The sequence below is a fragment of the Gastrolobium bilobum genome, unplaced genomic scaffold (genome assembly GCF_033153095.1).
Source record: "Gastrolobium bilobum isolate Gb01-03AN ecotype WA unplaced genomic scaffold, APGP_CSIRO_Gbil_v1 utg1425, whole genome shotgun sequence".
In the NCBI taxonomy this organism is placed as follows: domain Eukaryota; kingdom Viridiplantae; phylum Streptophyta; class Magnoliopsida; order Fabales; family Fabaceae; genus Gastrolobium; species Gastrolobium bilobum.
In genome coordinates, this window is record NW_026898713.1 from 137,138 (window position 1) to 154,586 (window position 17,449).

A 17,449-nucleotide genomic window follows, 5' to 3' on the forward strand; every position below is an offset into this window, starting at 1 on the left:
TTTGTTGCAAAAAAAACTTTTTTGACACACTCGTAAAAATAAGTGAGTTTAATTAATTTTTTTTTCTCTCTTCTATTTATAATGAACCCACTTATTTTTATGTGAGTATTTTTTAAAAAAATTTCTACATCAAAACAAAAATATCAAACCCTTAAAGAATATAATTTTTTTTAATAATTAGACTTGACTTTGATTAGGTACATACATAATTACTTACCTTGAGCTACATAGGATCGTGAATCTCGTGCCAACGTCAACATCAAATCCACCAACCTTTTTTTTATATATATGAATATAATAAATTCTTCCTAATTTATACAAAAACAGGAGCGAGTCCCGGGCAACCCATATGAATATAATAAATTCTTCCTAATTTATATTAATTAATATATCGAAGTTATATGTGCATATCATAAGCGAAGCCATATATATAGAATATGGAAAACCTCATTTTTTTATTTGTGAATCAAAAAAATGCAGTAAAAATTGCTATGCTGTTTGCCAATTAAAGATTTGGTTTATTTGAATTTCCAATCTGTGATGATTAAGGTGTTGTTGCGCTTCAAAAATGGCTTCGGGAGCTGTGCCAGCTTCGTTTTCTACCCTCAAGACTTGGGATTCCAGTTTGGGGTTTGCGAAAAGTATGGATTTTGTGAGAGTTTCTGATTTGAAGAGAATAAAATCTGCGAGGACAAAGGTTGCAGTTATCAGGAACTCAAATCCTGGCCAAGATATTGCTGAACTTCAACCTGCAACCCAAGGAAGTCCTCTTTTAGGTATGCTTTCTAATCCATTATGCTTTTTGACTTGTTCTTCGTTCTTATAGTACTTTGCATGCAATCAATAAGTAATATGCTCAATTATTAGTGCATTCTTCTATATTCCTTACAAATTACACCTATGGAATTTGTTTCGTGGACTTTTCTCTATAACTTTTTTTTTGAATAGTTTTAGTCAAGTGGAATTTAAAGCTTCAATTGCTTTGTTTGTCTATTATTTTTAATTTCTAAATGGAATCTCTAATTACTGTTTAGGTGTTTCTGCTACTGTGGTTATTTACTTGTTTTAGTTTTGCCTGATCCATGGATAATAATTTGAATGTAGTTCCTAGGCAAAAGTATTGTGAATCATTACACAGAACTGTCAGGAGGAAAACAAGGACAGTGATGGTTGGTGACGTGGCTATTGGTAGTGAGCATCCTATAAAAATTCAGACAATGACTACAACTGACACTAAGGATGTTGCTGGAACAGTTGAACAGGTTATACAACTGTTTTTCTGCTTTGCACTAATAGCACAAGCTTCTAGCCAATTTTCACTGTTATCCCAATCTATCTGTCTTTTTTTTTTTTTTTTTTAATATAATTGACTGATGGATTTAATAGTTATGTTTTATTTATCTGCTGTCTATTGGCAGGTGATGAGAATAGCAGATAAAGGAGCTGATATTGTACGAATAACAGTTCAAGGGAAGAAAGAAGCTGATGCATGTTTTGAGATTAAAAACTCCCTTGTACAGAAAAAGTAAGCATAAATTATAGTGAGCTATATTGGACATAGTTGATGCTGTAAGCCCATTTTGTTTATGTTTTCATCTGCGTCCTTATTTACCTATTTCCAGCTACAACATACCGTTGGTTGCTGATATTCATTTTGCTCCTGCTGTTGCTTTGCGAGTTGCTGAATGCTTTGATAAGATTCGTGTCAACCCTGGAAATTTTGGTATGCATATCTCCGTTGATTCATTAGTCTTCTTTAATTTTCTATTTCCTTTATTTTACTTTTTTCAAGTGTTGTCTTGCATTCTGAGTTCAAGATGGTGGTCTTTAACAGCTGATAGACGGGCTCAATTTGAACAGTTAGAGTACACAGACGAAGATTATCAGAAAGAACTTGAGCACATTGAACAGGTCAAACCACCCATCTGTTTTATATCTCAAATTTTGGTGAAGGGCAAGTAGTATGCTAATTTATGGGCACTTCAATTAGGCTTCCTAATCTCTTATACATGCATCCGTAGTCCGTACTGAGAATGTGGGAACAAATTATTTGTTACATAAATGATGCTTAAAAAATTGTTAAGGAATATTCAGGAAATGGATGTGGGATGCTGTATCGTTCTGTTTACAAGATTCTTTCCTTATCCCTTGTTTTCCAGAATAAAAAATGAGTATGATTTCACCCAAGCTGAACAAATGTCCAGACAAAATATTGCTTTTGTTTTCCAGAAATGTTTGTCATATTTGTATTTTCCTCTGATGCTTGGAAAATTTATTTTCTTCCCTGTTAGCCCACAACTGATATATGAAATTATTGACCTATTTTAAGCTTTATTAAATGCTAGGTTTTCACGCCATTGGTCGAGAAATGTAAGAAATATGGGAGAGCGATGCGCATTGGGACAAACCATGGCAGTCTTTCTGATCGTATAATGAGCTACTATGGAGATTCTCCTAGGGGAATGGTATGCAGTCCTTCCCCCTCTTTATGAGTTTGTGTGTTTCCCTCAGAATTGTCCTTCTTACTAAGCAATGATTGGACAGGTTGAATCTGCTTTTGAATTTGCGAGGATATGCCGAAAGTTGGACTATCACAATTTTGTTTTTTCAATGAAAGCAAGCAACCCAGTTGTCATGGTTCAGGCTTACCGTTTACTTGTAGCTGAAATGTATGTCCAAGGCTGGGATTATCCATTACACTTGGGAGTTACTGAAGCTGGAGAAGGTGAGGATGGGAGGATGAAGTCTGCCATTGGCATTGGAACTCTTCTTCAGGTATCCATGTGATTGATTGCATTTTAAATGGAAATTATTCAATTGCCATGGAAAATGGAAATATTTGTCCAGCTGTTTACCATTCATTACAGACTTACAGTGTATGTTGATGATGATGTGTTGTTCATTAGGATGGATTGGGCGATACAATTAGGGTTTCTCTCACAGAACCACCAGAGGAGGAGATAGATCCTTGCAGAAGGTTGGCGAACCTTGGAATGAGAGCAGCTGAACTCCAGAAAGGGGTGGTATGATTCAAAAAAATGCTTCAATTTGACATGCTTAAATTATCTGAAGTCTGACATCCACAAATGCTAAGAACTCACTTTTAATGGCACTACCTCCGTCAGGCACCTTTTGAGGAAAAGCACAGACATTATTTTGACTTCCAGCGCCGATCTGGTCAACTGCCAGTGCAAAAAGAGGTTGAATTATAAACTTTGTAGAAATATGTAACCAAATATATACTACACACACAAACTCTGAAATTATTTCCACATTTTCCTTCTTGTGGAACTACACATGCATTTATTACAGAACTCTCCTTCTAAATGCAGGGTGAGGAGGTGGATTACAGAGGTGTCCTGCACCGGGATGGTTCTGTTCTCATGTCAGTCTCCTTGGATCAGTTAAAAGTAACGTTTGGACAGCTCTTCCCTTGTTCTCTTTTCTATTTGTCTTACTGGATGTCTCTATCTGTCTATATGTTTATGTGCATCACATTATCATTCTCTTTATTTTTCTCATACTGTTAGGAGATGAGTAGAGATGCATGGTTGCCTTGTGTCATTCTGAAAAAAATTTCCCCTGATTTTTACAGACACCCGAGCTCCTCTACAAGTCACTTGCTGCCAAACTCATTGTTGGCATGCCATTTAAGGTTTTTGCCCCTCTATCTTATTGGATGATGTCTTATAGATTTAAATAATAGGTTATTGACATAGTAGACCCTATATATCCAGGATCTGGCAACAGTAGATTCAATCTTATTGCGGGAACTTCCTCCGGTAGATGATGTTGATGCTGTAAGAACCTTCACTTTGGCAACGAAGTCTAAATAGAAGCATTTGCTTGTTTGCTTCATTATCCATCAAACTATTTTCTGCATTGTAATATTGTTATGATGGTTGGAATGATTTTCTTTTTCTCTTTCTCATTTTGGATACTATGATCAGCGGCTAGCTCTCAAAAGACTAATAGATATTAGTGTGGGGGTTATAACTCCTTTGTCGGAGCAGCTAACAAAGCCATTACCCAATGCCATGGTTCTGGTGAACCTTAAGGAACTAGTTACAGGAGCTTACAAGCTTTTACCACAAGGTGCTACTCATCATCGGTTTGGTCTTTTTTTAGATTCTAAATAAATTACATGGATCTCCCTTCAGAGTGAATGACATTCGTTTTGAAAATTACATAGAGCTCCCTTAACTTGAATTTCAACATGAGCTAATAGGGGGATCTATGTTAGTTAAATTTAAAGTAAGCAAGGTCCATGTAATTTACTTTAACCTGTGATTTACTCGGATAACATCTTTTCTTATCCACTCTAAAGCTCATGTATGATCTTATATCAACTTGTGACCTATTAGGCACACGCTTGGTTGTGTCAGTACGAGGCGATGAGCCTTATGAAGACCTGGAAATTCTCAAAGGTGTTGATGCTACTATGCTTCTCCATGATCTGCCTTATACAGAAGACAAAGTTAGTAGAGTGCATGCAGCAAGGCGGTGAGAATATTACACATTATTAATTATTTGGCGCAACAATCTGACAACATGAATCCAATCAGTATCTCTTTCTAACCTTGCTTTCTGAATTTTACTGTTGGGCACTAAATAGTAAAATCTTAATCATTGAGTGACAAGTTTAGACTGATATGAGCTGCTTGTATATATGATTCTATAAAATTAATCTTTATTGGTTCATAGAATTCTTCTAATCCTGATATATTATATTGGCATCAGGTTATTTGAGTACCTATCAGACAATTCTCTGAACTTTGCGGTTATTCACCACATTCAGTTTCCAAATGGGATTCACAGGTAATTTAAAGTTATGGTAAAATGCAAGAAATATTAGTCATTGTGAAACCTAACCAGTTCTACAGGGATGACTTAGTGATTGGTGCTGGTTCTGATGCTGGAGCCCTCCTGGTTGATGGGCTCGGTGATGGTCTTCTTTTAGAATCCCCAGACAAGGATTTTGACTTTCTTAGAAACACTTCTTTCAATTTGCTGCAAGGATGCAGAATGAGAAATACAAAGACAGTATGTAGTTCAAGCACAGATAAGACATTGATTGAATTGAAAAAAAGAAATAGCCAAATGATCTTTATTGATATGCCTAAAATGACTTGCAGGAGTATGTATCATGCCCATCCTGTGGCAGAACATTGTTTGATCTTCAAGAAATAAGTGCGCAAATTCGGGAGAAGACCTCACACCTCCCTGGTGTTTCGGTAATCAAATCATGTCCTCTATATATACATCATGCTCCTCACTCTCATTTGTATCTGCACAAAATGAGAAAAATTCCTTTGTTTTGTGATATTGACCTTCTCCTGCATCAGATTGCAATCATGGGATGCATTGTAAATGGACCTGGGGAGATGGCTGATGCAGATTTTGGGTATGTAGGAGGTGCTCCCGGGAAGATTGACCTCTATGTTGGGAAGGTGAGGTTTTCTTTATGCCCAAAACCAAAACCTGAAAAAGAAAACCCAACTTGTGTTCAACTTTGTATGCTGAATGAAGTTTGACAGTAAGTTCAATGGAATTATTACAATTACAGGATGTTGTGAAGCGTGGAATTGCAATGGAGCATGCAACCAATGCCTTGATCGAGCTAATAAAAGAGCATGGACGTTGGGTTGACCCTCCTGCAGAGGAGTAAAATCAAGACGGCTCAATGTCCTGATTGGCCAATGAGATCCTGACACAAGGGCAATCCAGGATGATTGATTACTGTCGTATCCTATTGTATATGCTTCAACATAGTTGGAAAAAAAGCGAAAATTTCCTATGAACAAAGTTCCCAATTAAAGCTGGGGTTGGGGAACTCCTCAGTTGCACCATGTATACAGACACCAATGTGTATTGCGTTGTCCCCATCAATAATGGTAATATTACAGAGAAATTCTTGGAACAATGCCAGCTATACAATCTCAGTATGGTTTTGGATATATCAACCAAGCTGTATCTCCATCATTCAGATTTCAGAAAGTCAAGACTGTCATCTGTTCTATTGTATGTTTACCTTATGGTTTCTGTTGAGATGATACTGTGGTATCCATGGAGGCCCAATTTCTTGATGAGACGTTTCATTCATTCGCACGTTTAAGACAACAAAGAAAATTATCTTAATTACCTTTTTTTTTTATATATTTATCTTAATTACTTTTTTGAGGCGAGTCAGCTCTCGAATATTTCACAAAAATATGCCTTTTTTTTTATATTTATCTTGATTATCTTTTTGAGTCAAGTTAGTCCTCGAATATCTCTACAAGTTATTAATCTTTTGAGCTGATTATAAAATTAACTCTGAATTATAGCTTTGTTACAGTTAAATGACCCTTAGTTAAGGCAAAACAAATATAAATTAATCTTATTTTATAAAATAATTGAACTTAATATATATACGTAAAAAATTATTTTTAAAAATGGCCTTTTATATTATATTCAAGTAATAAAATGTGTTAGATTAAACGATACATTAACTCATAACTTAATAATTATTTATTTTTTTGATACATTCATAACCTAATATTTAAATCCAAGTGATCATCGTGAGGAGCACGATATTTTAATTTTATTTTTTAAGTAGGCGGAGCACGACTTTTTAGTTAGCTATAGCAACCTCCTTTTGAGTTAACTAGTATTTGTTGACACATAAGTATTTATATTTGAATAAAACACTTTGTCTTATAAATCAGTTTTTTTTTTTTTTTCATAAATAAAAAAATTGAATTAATTTTAAACCTCGAAATAAATAACAAATGAAATTGTATATTTTATATATTTATAAGACCGTTGTTTTAAATTTTAATTAGTCGAACTCTTAATCATCAAATGAAATATAAAACATTGATGATACATAAATGGATTCCCTCCAGAAAGGCTGCATGCAAAACAGACGGAAACAAAAGAAAGAATACAAACAGTAGAACCGTACACGAATTGATAGTAAAATATAAAAATTTACAGTCTCTTCATTACAACTAGCAGCGAAAGGAAATCTGCAAAATGATGATGATAATGATAGTTTAGATCACAGATCAAGAGCAAAAAGAATATAGAATAAAATTGAATCCGTATCAGATTATCGCCAAAATAGGATAGAAAAGAAACATATATGGTATTGGTATCTAGGATTCTAGAGGAAGAGGATAACCTCGATCATTGCCAAGAGATACTAATGTAGCAGTTATTTTTTAAGGCTTTTACAGAATCTCTCCCCTTGCGGCGAATCCATACTGAGACCGCCTGAAATTCTGCTGCCGCTTCTTGTACACCATCCCTGCCAATACAATCACGCTCGCAGCAATGATTACACCGATCGCTATTCCGGCCTTCTTGCTTCCACTCATTCCTCCGTCAGATGAATCCTCTGATTTCTCATCCGCCGCTTCTACACCGGTGTGGTTGATTGAGCTACCATCCACAGGCGCCGGAGACGGAGAACTTCCCGGCGAAGGAGCAGGACTCGAAGGCGCCGGCGGCGATGAACCTAGGGGCGAGCTGGCCGGGGCAGGAAACGGAGCGCGGATGGAAGGAGATGGAGATTGAGATGGAGATGGAGAAGGAGAAGGAGAGTCTGCGGGTGACTGCGGCGACGGAGACGGAGACGGAGACGGCGGTGAATCGGCGGAGACGGTGACATGCAGCGAAAGAGAGAGCAACAAGAGAGAGAGAAAGGAAAATATTGCATTTGCCATCGTTGAAGATTGAAGAGAGAAAGTGTGGATCTGAAAAGGCAGCGAAGAGAAGAAAGAGTGAGAAAACTGTTTGAACAGAAACGGAAAACCGGTAGATCTGACTCTGCGAGAAGTCACACTTACTGAACAGCAGATAAAGCGGTTACCGAGAGAAGATGCGGAAAAATCGGATGCACGGGATTCGGACACGTAGGCAGTGTAAAAAAAAAACGGAAAAACGGCGCGATGCACCGAATCAGACGGGGAAATGAAGGAAAGTGAATATTAGTTGAAGATTAATAAGGAAGTTAAGTGCATGTGAAAATGCTAAAGAATGGCATTATGCTATGGAAAAGAAATCAGAGTTTTGGGATGCTCAACAATGTTAATGCTTCTTGCTAATTTATTGTGGTGCGGTGTACAACTGTACATATAGACGAGAAAGCGAAAGAGAAAGTGATTTTTATGGATTTGGACACACGTAGAAACGTGTTTTTTTTTAAGAGATTGCTTGCAAAATTTACTTTTCATGCAACTCACGAAAGAACTTTGCATTTTCTATGGGTTTTAAATGTATCTTATGTCTACGTTATGTCGGTACACTTTGCTTCGTATGGCATGAATTTAACCCTCGTCGATTCTCATTTCCCAAACGTCAAGTTGGTTTAAATAATGGGAAAACTATCAATGGCAATCATGGAATGAGATACATAATTTGTCATATTCCAAACACGTACGTCAGTGCCATTTATGGGTTTCAATTTCAAATATTTAAAGTTCCTTCCGGTGGCAATTGATTAATAATTTCATAATTTTGTTATAACCTATACCGTGGATGGATTCACGTTTTATCATTCAAAGGTCGTGCGTCTTTATTATGGGGTTAATTTGAGCCTAAATCAAATAAGTTAACGACTCAAAATAATACATTAAAGATCTACTAAAACGATATTATTTTGGGATTATCAGAAATAAATTTATCTTCCATATATTATTATGATTAAATTTATCACTATTATTCTCTATCATTTGCCTGATTCGATGGTGGGCTGCATGAGCAATGAACATGCTTCTTTTAATCTATCTCTGTACGTGCTAATCAATCATCAAGAAATGAATATATTGTTGGAAATATATTGTTAGAAATATTCAAGTGTGAGTAGTTTAAAATCTCCTTTCAGTTAGAAATGAATCAAGTGAAGATCATATAAACAAGAAGAACCATTCATCTATCATATTATAAGCTTTTGGGTTGAGATGTAATATCAACCCACTAATTATAATTTGTGTTTTGATCCATTTGTGTTTTGATCATATAAACATTATAATTTTGGGTTAAAATCTAGTGTCAACTCAATTATTATAATTTGTCATTTGATTTATTGGTAGAAGTATCCTTGTAAAGGATTTTGAACTCCCTCCATACTTGCATGGAGCTCTCTTACTGTAGCAACTAGCAAAGAGCAATAATCATCGTTGCAAAGTAGCCAATGACTTCGCAAATACTAACGTTTTCTTTAACGTGTGTTGTTAGAGCTATATTGAGCCACACCTTGATCAAGACTTAGAATTAGAATAGAAATTTTAATTACAATTTAATGCCATAGTTGGTTGCGCAATCTAAATATATAATTTATGATTTTAAATCAATTTTATCTCTGATAAAATGGGAATAAAATTTAAAATTGTAGTTTTATCATTCAAGTAATTTTTTAATAAAAAAATTGGATAAAATAGTAGAAATTGAACACATAACTTAATACAAACTCCCCTCACTACTAGACCAATTCTAGTGGCTTTTCAATATAATTTATCTTTAAATACAAACTACCAAAATTATTTACCGTTAGACCAATTCTAGTAGCTTTTCAATATAATTTATCTTTAAACAACCATCTTAAATATAAAATTATTGAAGTTTATGAGGTAATTATTTCATGACTTTATATAAGCCTAGAAACTACTGATGCTCAACTTAATTAAATAATTGGCCCTTGTTGTATACGATTGATTGAGCTAATTACATACGCCACCTTCTTTTTTGGTGGAAAGAAAAATAAGATAAATTGGTTTCAGCCTCATTGGCGTTGAATAGTTAACAATTTAATTAGAAGATGGCAAACCTCAATTACATTCAAAGGACATAAAATGTAAGGCATTAATACTATGATTCTTTGTTTTAGAATCAGTATATTTTATTGTTTTGCACTCATATCGTCCTAATAACACATTGAAGTGTTCTTCAATTTCTTCGGGACTGACTTATGCCCGAAAAGAACTATATTTAACTAAAATAATTTTCTCCTTAAATTTTTAACCACTTTCAATTTTATTTTATTTTTTTGGTATTCCGACCTTAATTACTTATTTGAGGAGAGTCAGTTTCCGAATATCCACAAGCTTCAACTTTTTGAGACAATTAAGAGACTAATCCTGAGTCGAGGCTTTGTCCTCATAGTTTGATTCCTTTTTTTATAATTCCTTACTTGAATGCTTCAATTTCATACTTGAAATGAGTTACTTCAATTTTATTAATAAATGAAATCTCTTTGACATTGATAAGAATATATATTTTCACAAGGCAGATCCTTTGACACCAGTGTCAAATTTAAAATTTGACACCTCATCTGAGAGCCATTAGATCAAAAAAGATCAATGGTGTCACATGCTTACAAATCAGAGCTATTGATCTTTTTTGATCTAATGACTTTCAGATGAGGTGTCAAATTTTAAATTTGACAGTAATATCAAATGATCCTACCTCTATTTTCATAATTAAGCAAGAGTGACAATTTGTCTTGGTAAATTCCCCGACTATAAAGGTAGGTGTTCCAACTGGCTCACTTTGTTGGCCCAGTATTAATAGCTCATATTTAAAACTTTCTAGAGGATGCCTTATTGTGAGCCATATTTTCCATTGTACTCACAATTGATGCAACCTATCCTTACACTATTGTCCATTGTACTGACAATTGATGCAAAACGCCTTCCAGCAGAGGCAAAGCAAGGCTAACGGTGATACAACTCTATTACCCTCTTCTCCTATTAAAAGAGCATATGTTCTATTTATTTTCATGAGTTCTCTTCTGAAATATAAAGCTACTGTAACCAAAACATACACCCCTACTACAAAATATTGGAAAACTCACATTGAGCCTTGATCTTTACCATTGTTCCTTGAAGTACCCTTAAATCAACCTACTTCACCCTATGAGGGATAGATCTTCGGCTCTAGAAATACAAACAGTGCAGTAGGAATGATAAATTACAATTTTACAGCTCACAACCCGACCCTTCATCTTTTTAATTAATTGTCAATATGCTCGACATAGACCACCCGATCATTAAAAGGTAGCTGCTAACTCTATCCTTTTAACTCATTCATTAATAATCAAATTACATTTAGTATCCAAAATCAAAGTGTTTATGACCCATTTAAATATAAACTACCAAATTAAATTATTCCACGACTTATTCAGATCTCAAACTACAAATTAAAATCAACATCAAGTAGTAAAAAACAAATCTACCTTTATCCGAAAAAAAAAATCGAATTCAGCCATAATCATTAGAAAATATGTAGGTAATCATTTTATGAGTGTGACTATTGGCGCTTCTATTTATTTATTCACACTTTATCCTGATTATTAAAACTTTAAAAACAAACCTACCTGCATCCTAAAAATAAAAAATAAAAAAACCGACTTCAGCCATAATCATAATAAAATATGTAAGTAATCACTTTTATGAGTGTGACTATTGGCACTTCTATTTATTTATTCACACTTTATCCTGATTATTAAAACTTTCATAACCTAAAACTGATGATGGTTTGTATTGCAAAAAATTTATAATCTACTCATACTATGAATTAAGATTGCTTGTAAGTTGTAGCATACAGGGGGATAAACTAAAATTTAGAGGGGGGGGGGGGGGGGTCTATTATTAAATTCTCACCCAAAATTCTAAAATACGAACAGTCGTTACAACTGAAGCAAATAGTAATACAAATGTTGCCTTTCACACCTCTCCAACCCCCAATTTTATTGGCCAAGGGTGAGGAGAAAGATGTTTTTTTCTCCCTAACTCACTATGTCATCATCTGCCTGAATCAGATCGGTATAAATAGCAATATATTACTTGACTCCTCATAATTCATCCTTCACATCGCTACCGATACTCTTGCTCTCCTTGTCATCAGAGCTCTCCTTGACATCAGAGCTCCCCTTGGCATCAGGGCTTTCGGGTTTAGGAGTTGAGGTTGGTTTCTGGAGCTTGAATGGTATTGATGCATTTTTCTTGAGGAACTTATAAAAGGCTACCACTGTACGATCTGTGTCAACAGTAATCTGCAGACACAACGAACAAATGATATATTTAAATCACCTCATGATATGCACAGATCTAGGATAGCTTAATTGATAAAATATGTAATGTATGACATTCACATACGGGGTCAAAACTCTTGTTTCCTGCTGGGAAGAAGAGAATAGTGGGGAATCCATCAGCCTGCAAAGTGAAATATAAATCAATATTGATCAATAAATTCTCACATATTATCATTACTCAGTACAGATGCATTTATGAAATGCATAATGGCGTCTGATTTTATGCTTGATTGCAAATTCAAAACCTAGCATGAGTTGGACCACATACCATTTCAATTGATAATAACAATAGCATATACCATATGCTTGAAACATCTAGCTTAAATTTGGATTTACCTTTGCTCTGGGATGCTCATTTGTTGTTCCATCCATCTTGGCTATTACAAGAGACTCAATACCACGAAGATGTTTTGCAAGCTTGTTATATGCTGGTTCCAGTGCTTGGCAATGGCCACACCAAGGAGCATAAATCTGATATTCCAACAAATATTAAATTAACACAAGCAGCGTGACGATGCAAATATAAATTATAAACTCGAGGGTTAGAACTGTACCTCAAGGAGAACATCCTTTGACTCGTCCAAGACAATTTCATCAAAGTTATTCCCAACAACTATTTTCACATCACCATCATTCTGTCACCAAGTTAGTAAACATGTTAGACATTAAAAAAACTTCTCAATAGAGCATAATTGACGGCTTGAAAACAAAATAACTTGGGAATGGATCCTCTTCTGTGAACTGAGGTAATGTGAAAGGGTCTTAGGCTCTTAGCCATCCAGATACAAATCAATGGTGATGAGAGAACCCATTCTTAAATAACTTACACTTTCAGGAATCGGATCTGACTTGAAGAAAGGTTTAAGTTTGTCTTCAAGGAAATCTTCCCCAAATGTCTGGAAAAAAAATGACATTAAGAAATTTTTAGCCAAAATATTGCTTCCAAACCTATTAAATGATAGAAAAAAGCATTCATGCACATTCCATAACATGGTAGCAATTAACAGAGCCCCAGGCAAGAAGGAAGAACAGAGTACCTTGATATTGTCGACAGTCACTTCACCATCAAGTACAAATTTTTTTCCATCATCATTTCCAGTGTATGCGAGTACCTGTATTGGAAATTCCACTGGTTACTTGAATATACTTCCAAATGATCTAAAGGATGCAATATTTCAATGTCATGAATTTCATGACTTATGACTTAAATAAAATTAAAAAATGGAAGAAGAAACAATTACTTTTGGAGAACTCCCAGTGATACCAAAGTAATCTGAAACAGGCTTTCCAACATCTTCATTATCCATTTCTACATATACAAAGATCAACTGCAGCAGATAATTGCATACACAATTAAATCATTATCCAAAATCTCTGGGGGAGCCAGATGAATGATATATGGAATTTTTAGCAGCAAAATGCAGAAAGTAAAATTTACCATTGACTAAATTTAAAATGGTATATGAGATTTTTATCAGTAACATGTAGCAAAACCAAAAAGAAAGAACAAATTTCAGATATCGGCACTCAACAAGTCAATGCCAAACTCTGACAATTTTACAAAATAGGGGGAGGGTTATTAATAATAGCGAGGTATACACCTGAGTTATTTGAAAAATTGAAAAAGTTCATAACAGATCAAGTTTAAACTCGTTTTGCTAATCTATACAAATTTGAAAAGGTTTAAAATTATGCTTATTTTGTTTAAAAACCGGTTTTGAACTAACTTTACATGAAATATTGTCCGCCAAATACTGGTCAATCCTTTTGTAAAAAATATCATGTAAATTAGAATGAAATAAAAGGATAGAGACATAGATACAGGGAAACAGGAAACGATAAAGGTTAAAAGTTATTAGCTTAAAAAGAATTATGTGCTTTCCATACTCCTTTTGAACTAAAACAAATCAAATAAGAACTAATTTTTCAATTCTTCAGTGATAACCCAACACGTAAGATTTGAAAACCTATTCATTATCCAGTTTTTGAGTTTCCAAACAATCACCATAGAAAACTACATCCACCATTCATAAACTCAATCCCATGCTATCTTAACTAAATTTGTTCACCTACCCCATCCTCTCAATCTACTTTCATGACCCACTTAGCAGTACCATGCACCGGAATTCTAATAAAGCAATAATTCTTATGAAATGAAAGGCATATTTAAATTTGTCTAGACTCCAAAGAAAGAATGACATAACAGAGATTAATAAACAATAGCTTGAATGAAAATATACCTTCCCCTTGAAAAATTTTGCTGCTTCTTGATATGTGGGGATGAGCTTCTCTGAATCATTTGATGTCGCAAACAGCAACAACTAAAAACGAAGTTTCAAACACAACAATGTTAGAAGAATGCTATGATTTCATTTGTCACGAAAATTTTTCTTAAGAGATTAACAATGTAATAAGATAAATGTATATAAATAATTACCTGTTTCTTGATTGTATTTTCAAAGACTGATGGGGCACTTTCTCTCGTAAAAATAGTCACCAAAGGAAGCTTGTTGGAGAATACAAAGTCTGCTATTGCAGACTTCACAAATTGACCATCTGCAGAGACAGGGTGAAAATACATCAATTTTACAAGGGGAAAGAAGGGTGGGTGGGAGGGAACCTTTTTTGGGCAAGAGAGATAAGAATGAGAAATAAAACAAACCAAAATGGTTCAGTTTTTCCTCGTCTTTCTTGAGCAGAACCAAAGCCGGGCGTTTAACATTTGGGTCAATATGGAAAAGCTTTGCAACATCACCATTCACAGTTTGATAAAAATTGACATCATCCTCAACTCTTGAAGCAGCAGCAAGCTCCTCACTCTCAGGACCCTGCATATTATGATAGGATAAATGAAGCATAACAACCAACAATTTCATATATTTAATATTACAGCTCAAGCCTATCATTTAATCCAGAGAATCAACAATGGCAAATAGCCTTTACATTCAAATTTCTCAGCTTCATCCGGGAGAAATTTACGGATTTATTAGAATTTAGTAAATACAGCAATGTGTCTTACTATGAAGAAATTATCTTATCATAATGAATATCATATGCAAACATCAATTTGACAAACCATTTTAAAATGGACATTTGATTTAAGTAATTAAAAAAAAAATCCACTTGCATTTGAGAACTGGTCCTAGTAGATCGAACCAGACTAGTCAACGTGAAGTAAAAATGTAACAAAAATTAAAGACGGGGAAGTGAATACTTACAACTAAAGAGTTGAGGAAGCCCAAAACAACTTTACTTTCGGAGGTCAATATCCGTTGAGCATCATCCAATGTGGTTATGTTGGACATACCAGGTCCTATCTTCTTCTTAATCCAGGTCACGATAGCATCTCTGTATTGCAATTAACAAAAAAAAAAGTCAGATCCAATTATTATCGAAGGATTAAAGGGAAATGCAAATGGTGTTTGGATTGAAATTCTGAATTTGAAAGTTACTTGGTCCTTTGGCCATTGTAAGGCTTGTGAAGGCCATCAATGAAGAAGAAGAGAGTGGGGAAACCCTGAATATCGTACTCCTGTGCCAAATCATTCTCCTCCGTGGCATCAACCTTCGCCAAAATGACATTATCACCCTTCAATTCGGTGGCGGCGGAAGCAAACTCAGGCGCCAAGGCCTGGCAGTGACCACACCACGGTGCGTAGAACTCCACCATCACGAACCGATTGTTCTTCACCACGTCGGTGAAATTCTTCTCCTTCAAAACGACAACGTCCTTCTCGTCCACCTCTGGCTCTTTGTAAGCCTCCGCGTCGTCGTAGCCAGAGAAGTCACCGAAATCAGCGTCATCGTCGAAGTGTTCGTGGTGGTGCGAGGTGGAGATGTCGTCGGGTTCGTCGAGGAAGCTGAGATCTTCATCGTCGGCGACGTCGTTGCAGAAAATGAGAGAGAAGGAGGAGAAGAGGAGAAGGGTTGTGATCGAAAGCACAGCGAGGATTCGCATTGTTGAAGTGAAAGGAACACTGATTCAGATTCAGAAACGAATCGATAAAAGAGAGACAAAGAATGAGAGAGAGAGAGAGAGAGAGAGAGAGAGAGAGAGAGATGTATAAGACTGTGAGTGTGTGATGTGAGACTTCGTTGACTTTGAACTATTAAGTGGGAATGGGAATGGAAATGAATTCTACGACGCCGTTTCTTCCGTCAAAAACAATCTAACAATCGTGGTTTTGTAAGAACGTAAACGTGGATCCACGACCAAGATGCAAACTTCGAAATTTTTGGTTATATATATATATATATATGGATTTTATAAGAGTTATGTTGTAGGAAGAGTGATTCTGTAATATTATAGAGATTTGTTTTGTGTGCCATAATTTTTTCTTTTCTTTTTTCTTCAAGAAGTGTGGGCCCCACAAAATGTTGTGTGTGTAGGAAAATTTGTTGTGTCATGTTAAATGATAAATGCAAATCCCTATATATATATATATATATATATATATATATATATATATATATATATATATGAGGCAGGATCCTTTGACACCGGTGTAAAATTTGAAGTTTGACACCTCATCTGATAACCGTTAGATAAAAAAATATCAATGGTGTCACATGATTACAAATCAGAGTCGTTGATCTTTTTTTATCTAACGGCTCTCAAATGAGGTGTCAAAGGATCCTGCCTCTATATATATATATATATATATATATATATAAGGGAGGATATTCTTACTACCAAAATTTTTCACTACTAATTTACTATCCATCTAATCACCATTGGATCAAAGAGAGAGAATGCTATAAAGTTTTTGAAGAGAGAGAAAATACTAATCCAATGATGATTAGATAGGTAGTAAGTTGGTAGTAAAAATTTTTGGTAGTGAAAATATCTCTCATCTATATATATATCTATGAAATTAATGCGTTTCTTTTTCATTTTTTAAATACTCGTTGACAAGGAAATTTTTAGATCCTCCATCAAATCGAAACAAGTAAAAGCAAAGCTTGAAACTTGGGCCATTTCCTTAAAAATTACACTAATTTAAAAAAAAAAAAAAACAATATTATATTCTGTTAAATTCTTTTCTTTTAGAAATAAGGAGTAATTATTTCTAAATAGGAGCATTGAATAATTTTCAATTTGTGTGTACTAACTAGTAAGAATTCAAAGAAAAATATTAAGAATCGTTAAAAATTGATGACGAAATAAGGTAATATAATAGTACTTGAGAAATTCTATAAATACCATGTTGCAGACATCTCTTTAGTACAAATTTATTTTATCCAATGTAATTTTCAATATTTTATTTACTTTGAAGAATGTAATTAATTACAAATGAATATCCTTTGAGGACCATTACCTACAAGAACCATAGTAATAATAATTGTGCACCTCAAAAAATAAATAAAGCACAA

General features: G+C 34.7%; 3 protein-coding genes across 4 annotated transcripts; 1 reads left to right on the forward strand and 2 right to left on the reverse strand.

Annotated features, from left to right (window-relative positions):
- Positions 1-531: 531 nt before the first annotated feature.
- On the forward strand, positions 532-6,157 carry LOC133318644 (4-hydroxy-3-methylbut-2-en-1-yl diphosphate synthase (ferredoxin), chloroplastic). Of its 2 annotated transcripts, none has more exons than XM_061520677.1 (19): positions 532-776; positions 1,105-1,262; positions 1,419-1,525; positions 1,623-1,723; positions 1,835-1,911; positions 2,346-2,465; positions 2,545-2,775; positions 2,907-3,020; positions 3,126-3,200; positions 3,333-3,410; positions 3,596-3,655; positions 3,738-3,800; positions 3,951-4,095; positions 4,365-4,503; positions 4,741-4,818; positions 4,884-5,043; positions 5,136-5,234; positions 5,346-5,450; positions 5,567-6,157. In XM_061520677.1, exons 1-19 carry the CDS (start codon positions 569-571, stop codon positions 5,666-5,668), a joined length of 2,220 nt encoding a protein of 739 aa, XP_061376661.1. In that variant the 5' UTR covers positions 532-568; the 3' UTR covers positions 5,669-6,157. The 2 variants fall into 2 exon arrangements, with proteins under 2 accessions (XP_061376661.1, XP_061376660.1); XM_061520676.1 differs by having other exon boundaries at positions 2,907-3,023; positions 5,567-6,156.
- A 1,057-nt stretch (positions 6,158-7,214) lies between these two features.
- On the reverse strand, positions 7,215-7,709 carry LOC133318638 (vegetative cell wall protein gp1-like). Its single transcript, XM_061520661.1, has one exon. It carries the CDS (start codon positions 7,707-7,709, stop codon positions 7,215-7,217), a length of 495 nt encoding a protein of 164 aa, XP_061376645.1.
- A 3,864-nt stretch (positions 7,710-11,573) lies between these two features.
- LOC133318651 (protein disulfide isomerase-like 1-4) lies at positions 11,574-16,080 on the reverse strand. The gene is made up of 12 exons (XM_061520689.1): positions 15,529-16,080; positions 15,295-15,424; positions 14,739-14,904; positions 14,514-14,632; positions 14,317-14,397; positions 13,318-13,404; positions 13,114-13,188; positions 12,904-12,972; positions 12,631-12,711; positions 12,413-12,547; positions 12,141-12,197; positions 11,574-12,037 (listed from the first exon to the last, which is right to left on the reverse strand). Exons 1-12 carry the CDS (start codon positions 16,032-16,034, stop codon positions 11,837-11,839), a joined length of 1,707 nt encoding a protein of 568 aa, XP_061376673.1. The 5' UTR covers positions 16,035-16,080; the 3' UTR covers positions 11,574-11,836.
- Between the last annotated feature and the right edge of the window lie 1,369 nt (positions 16,081-17,449).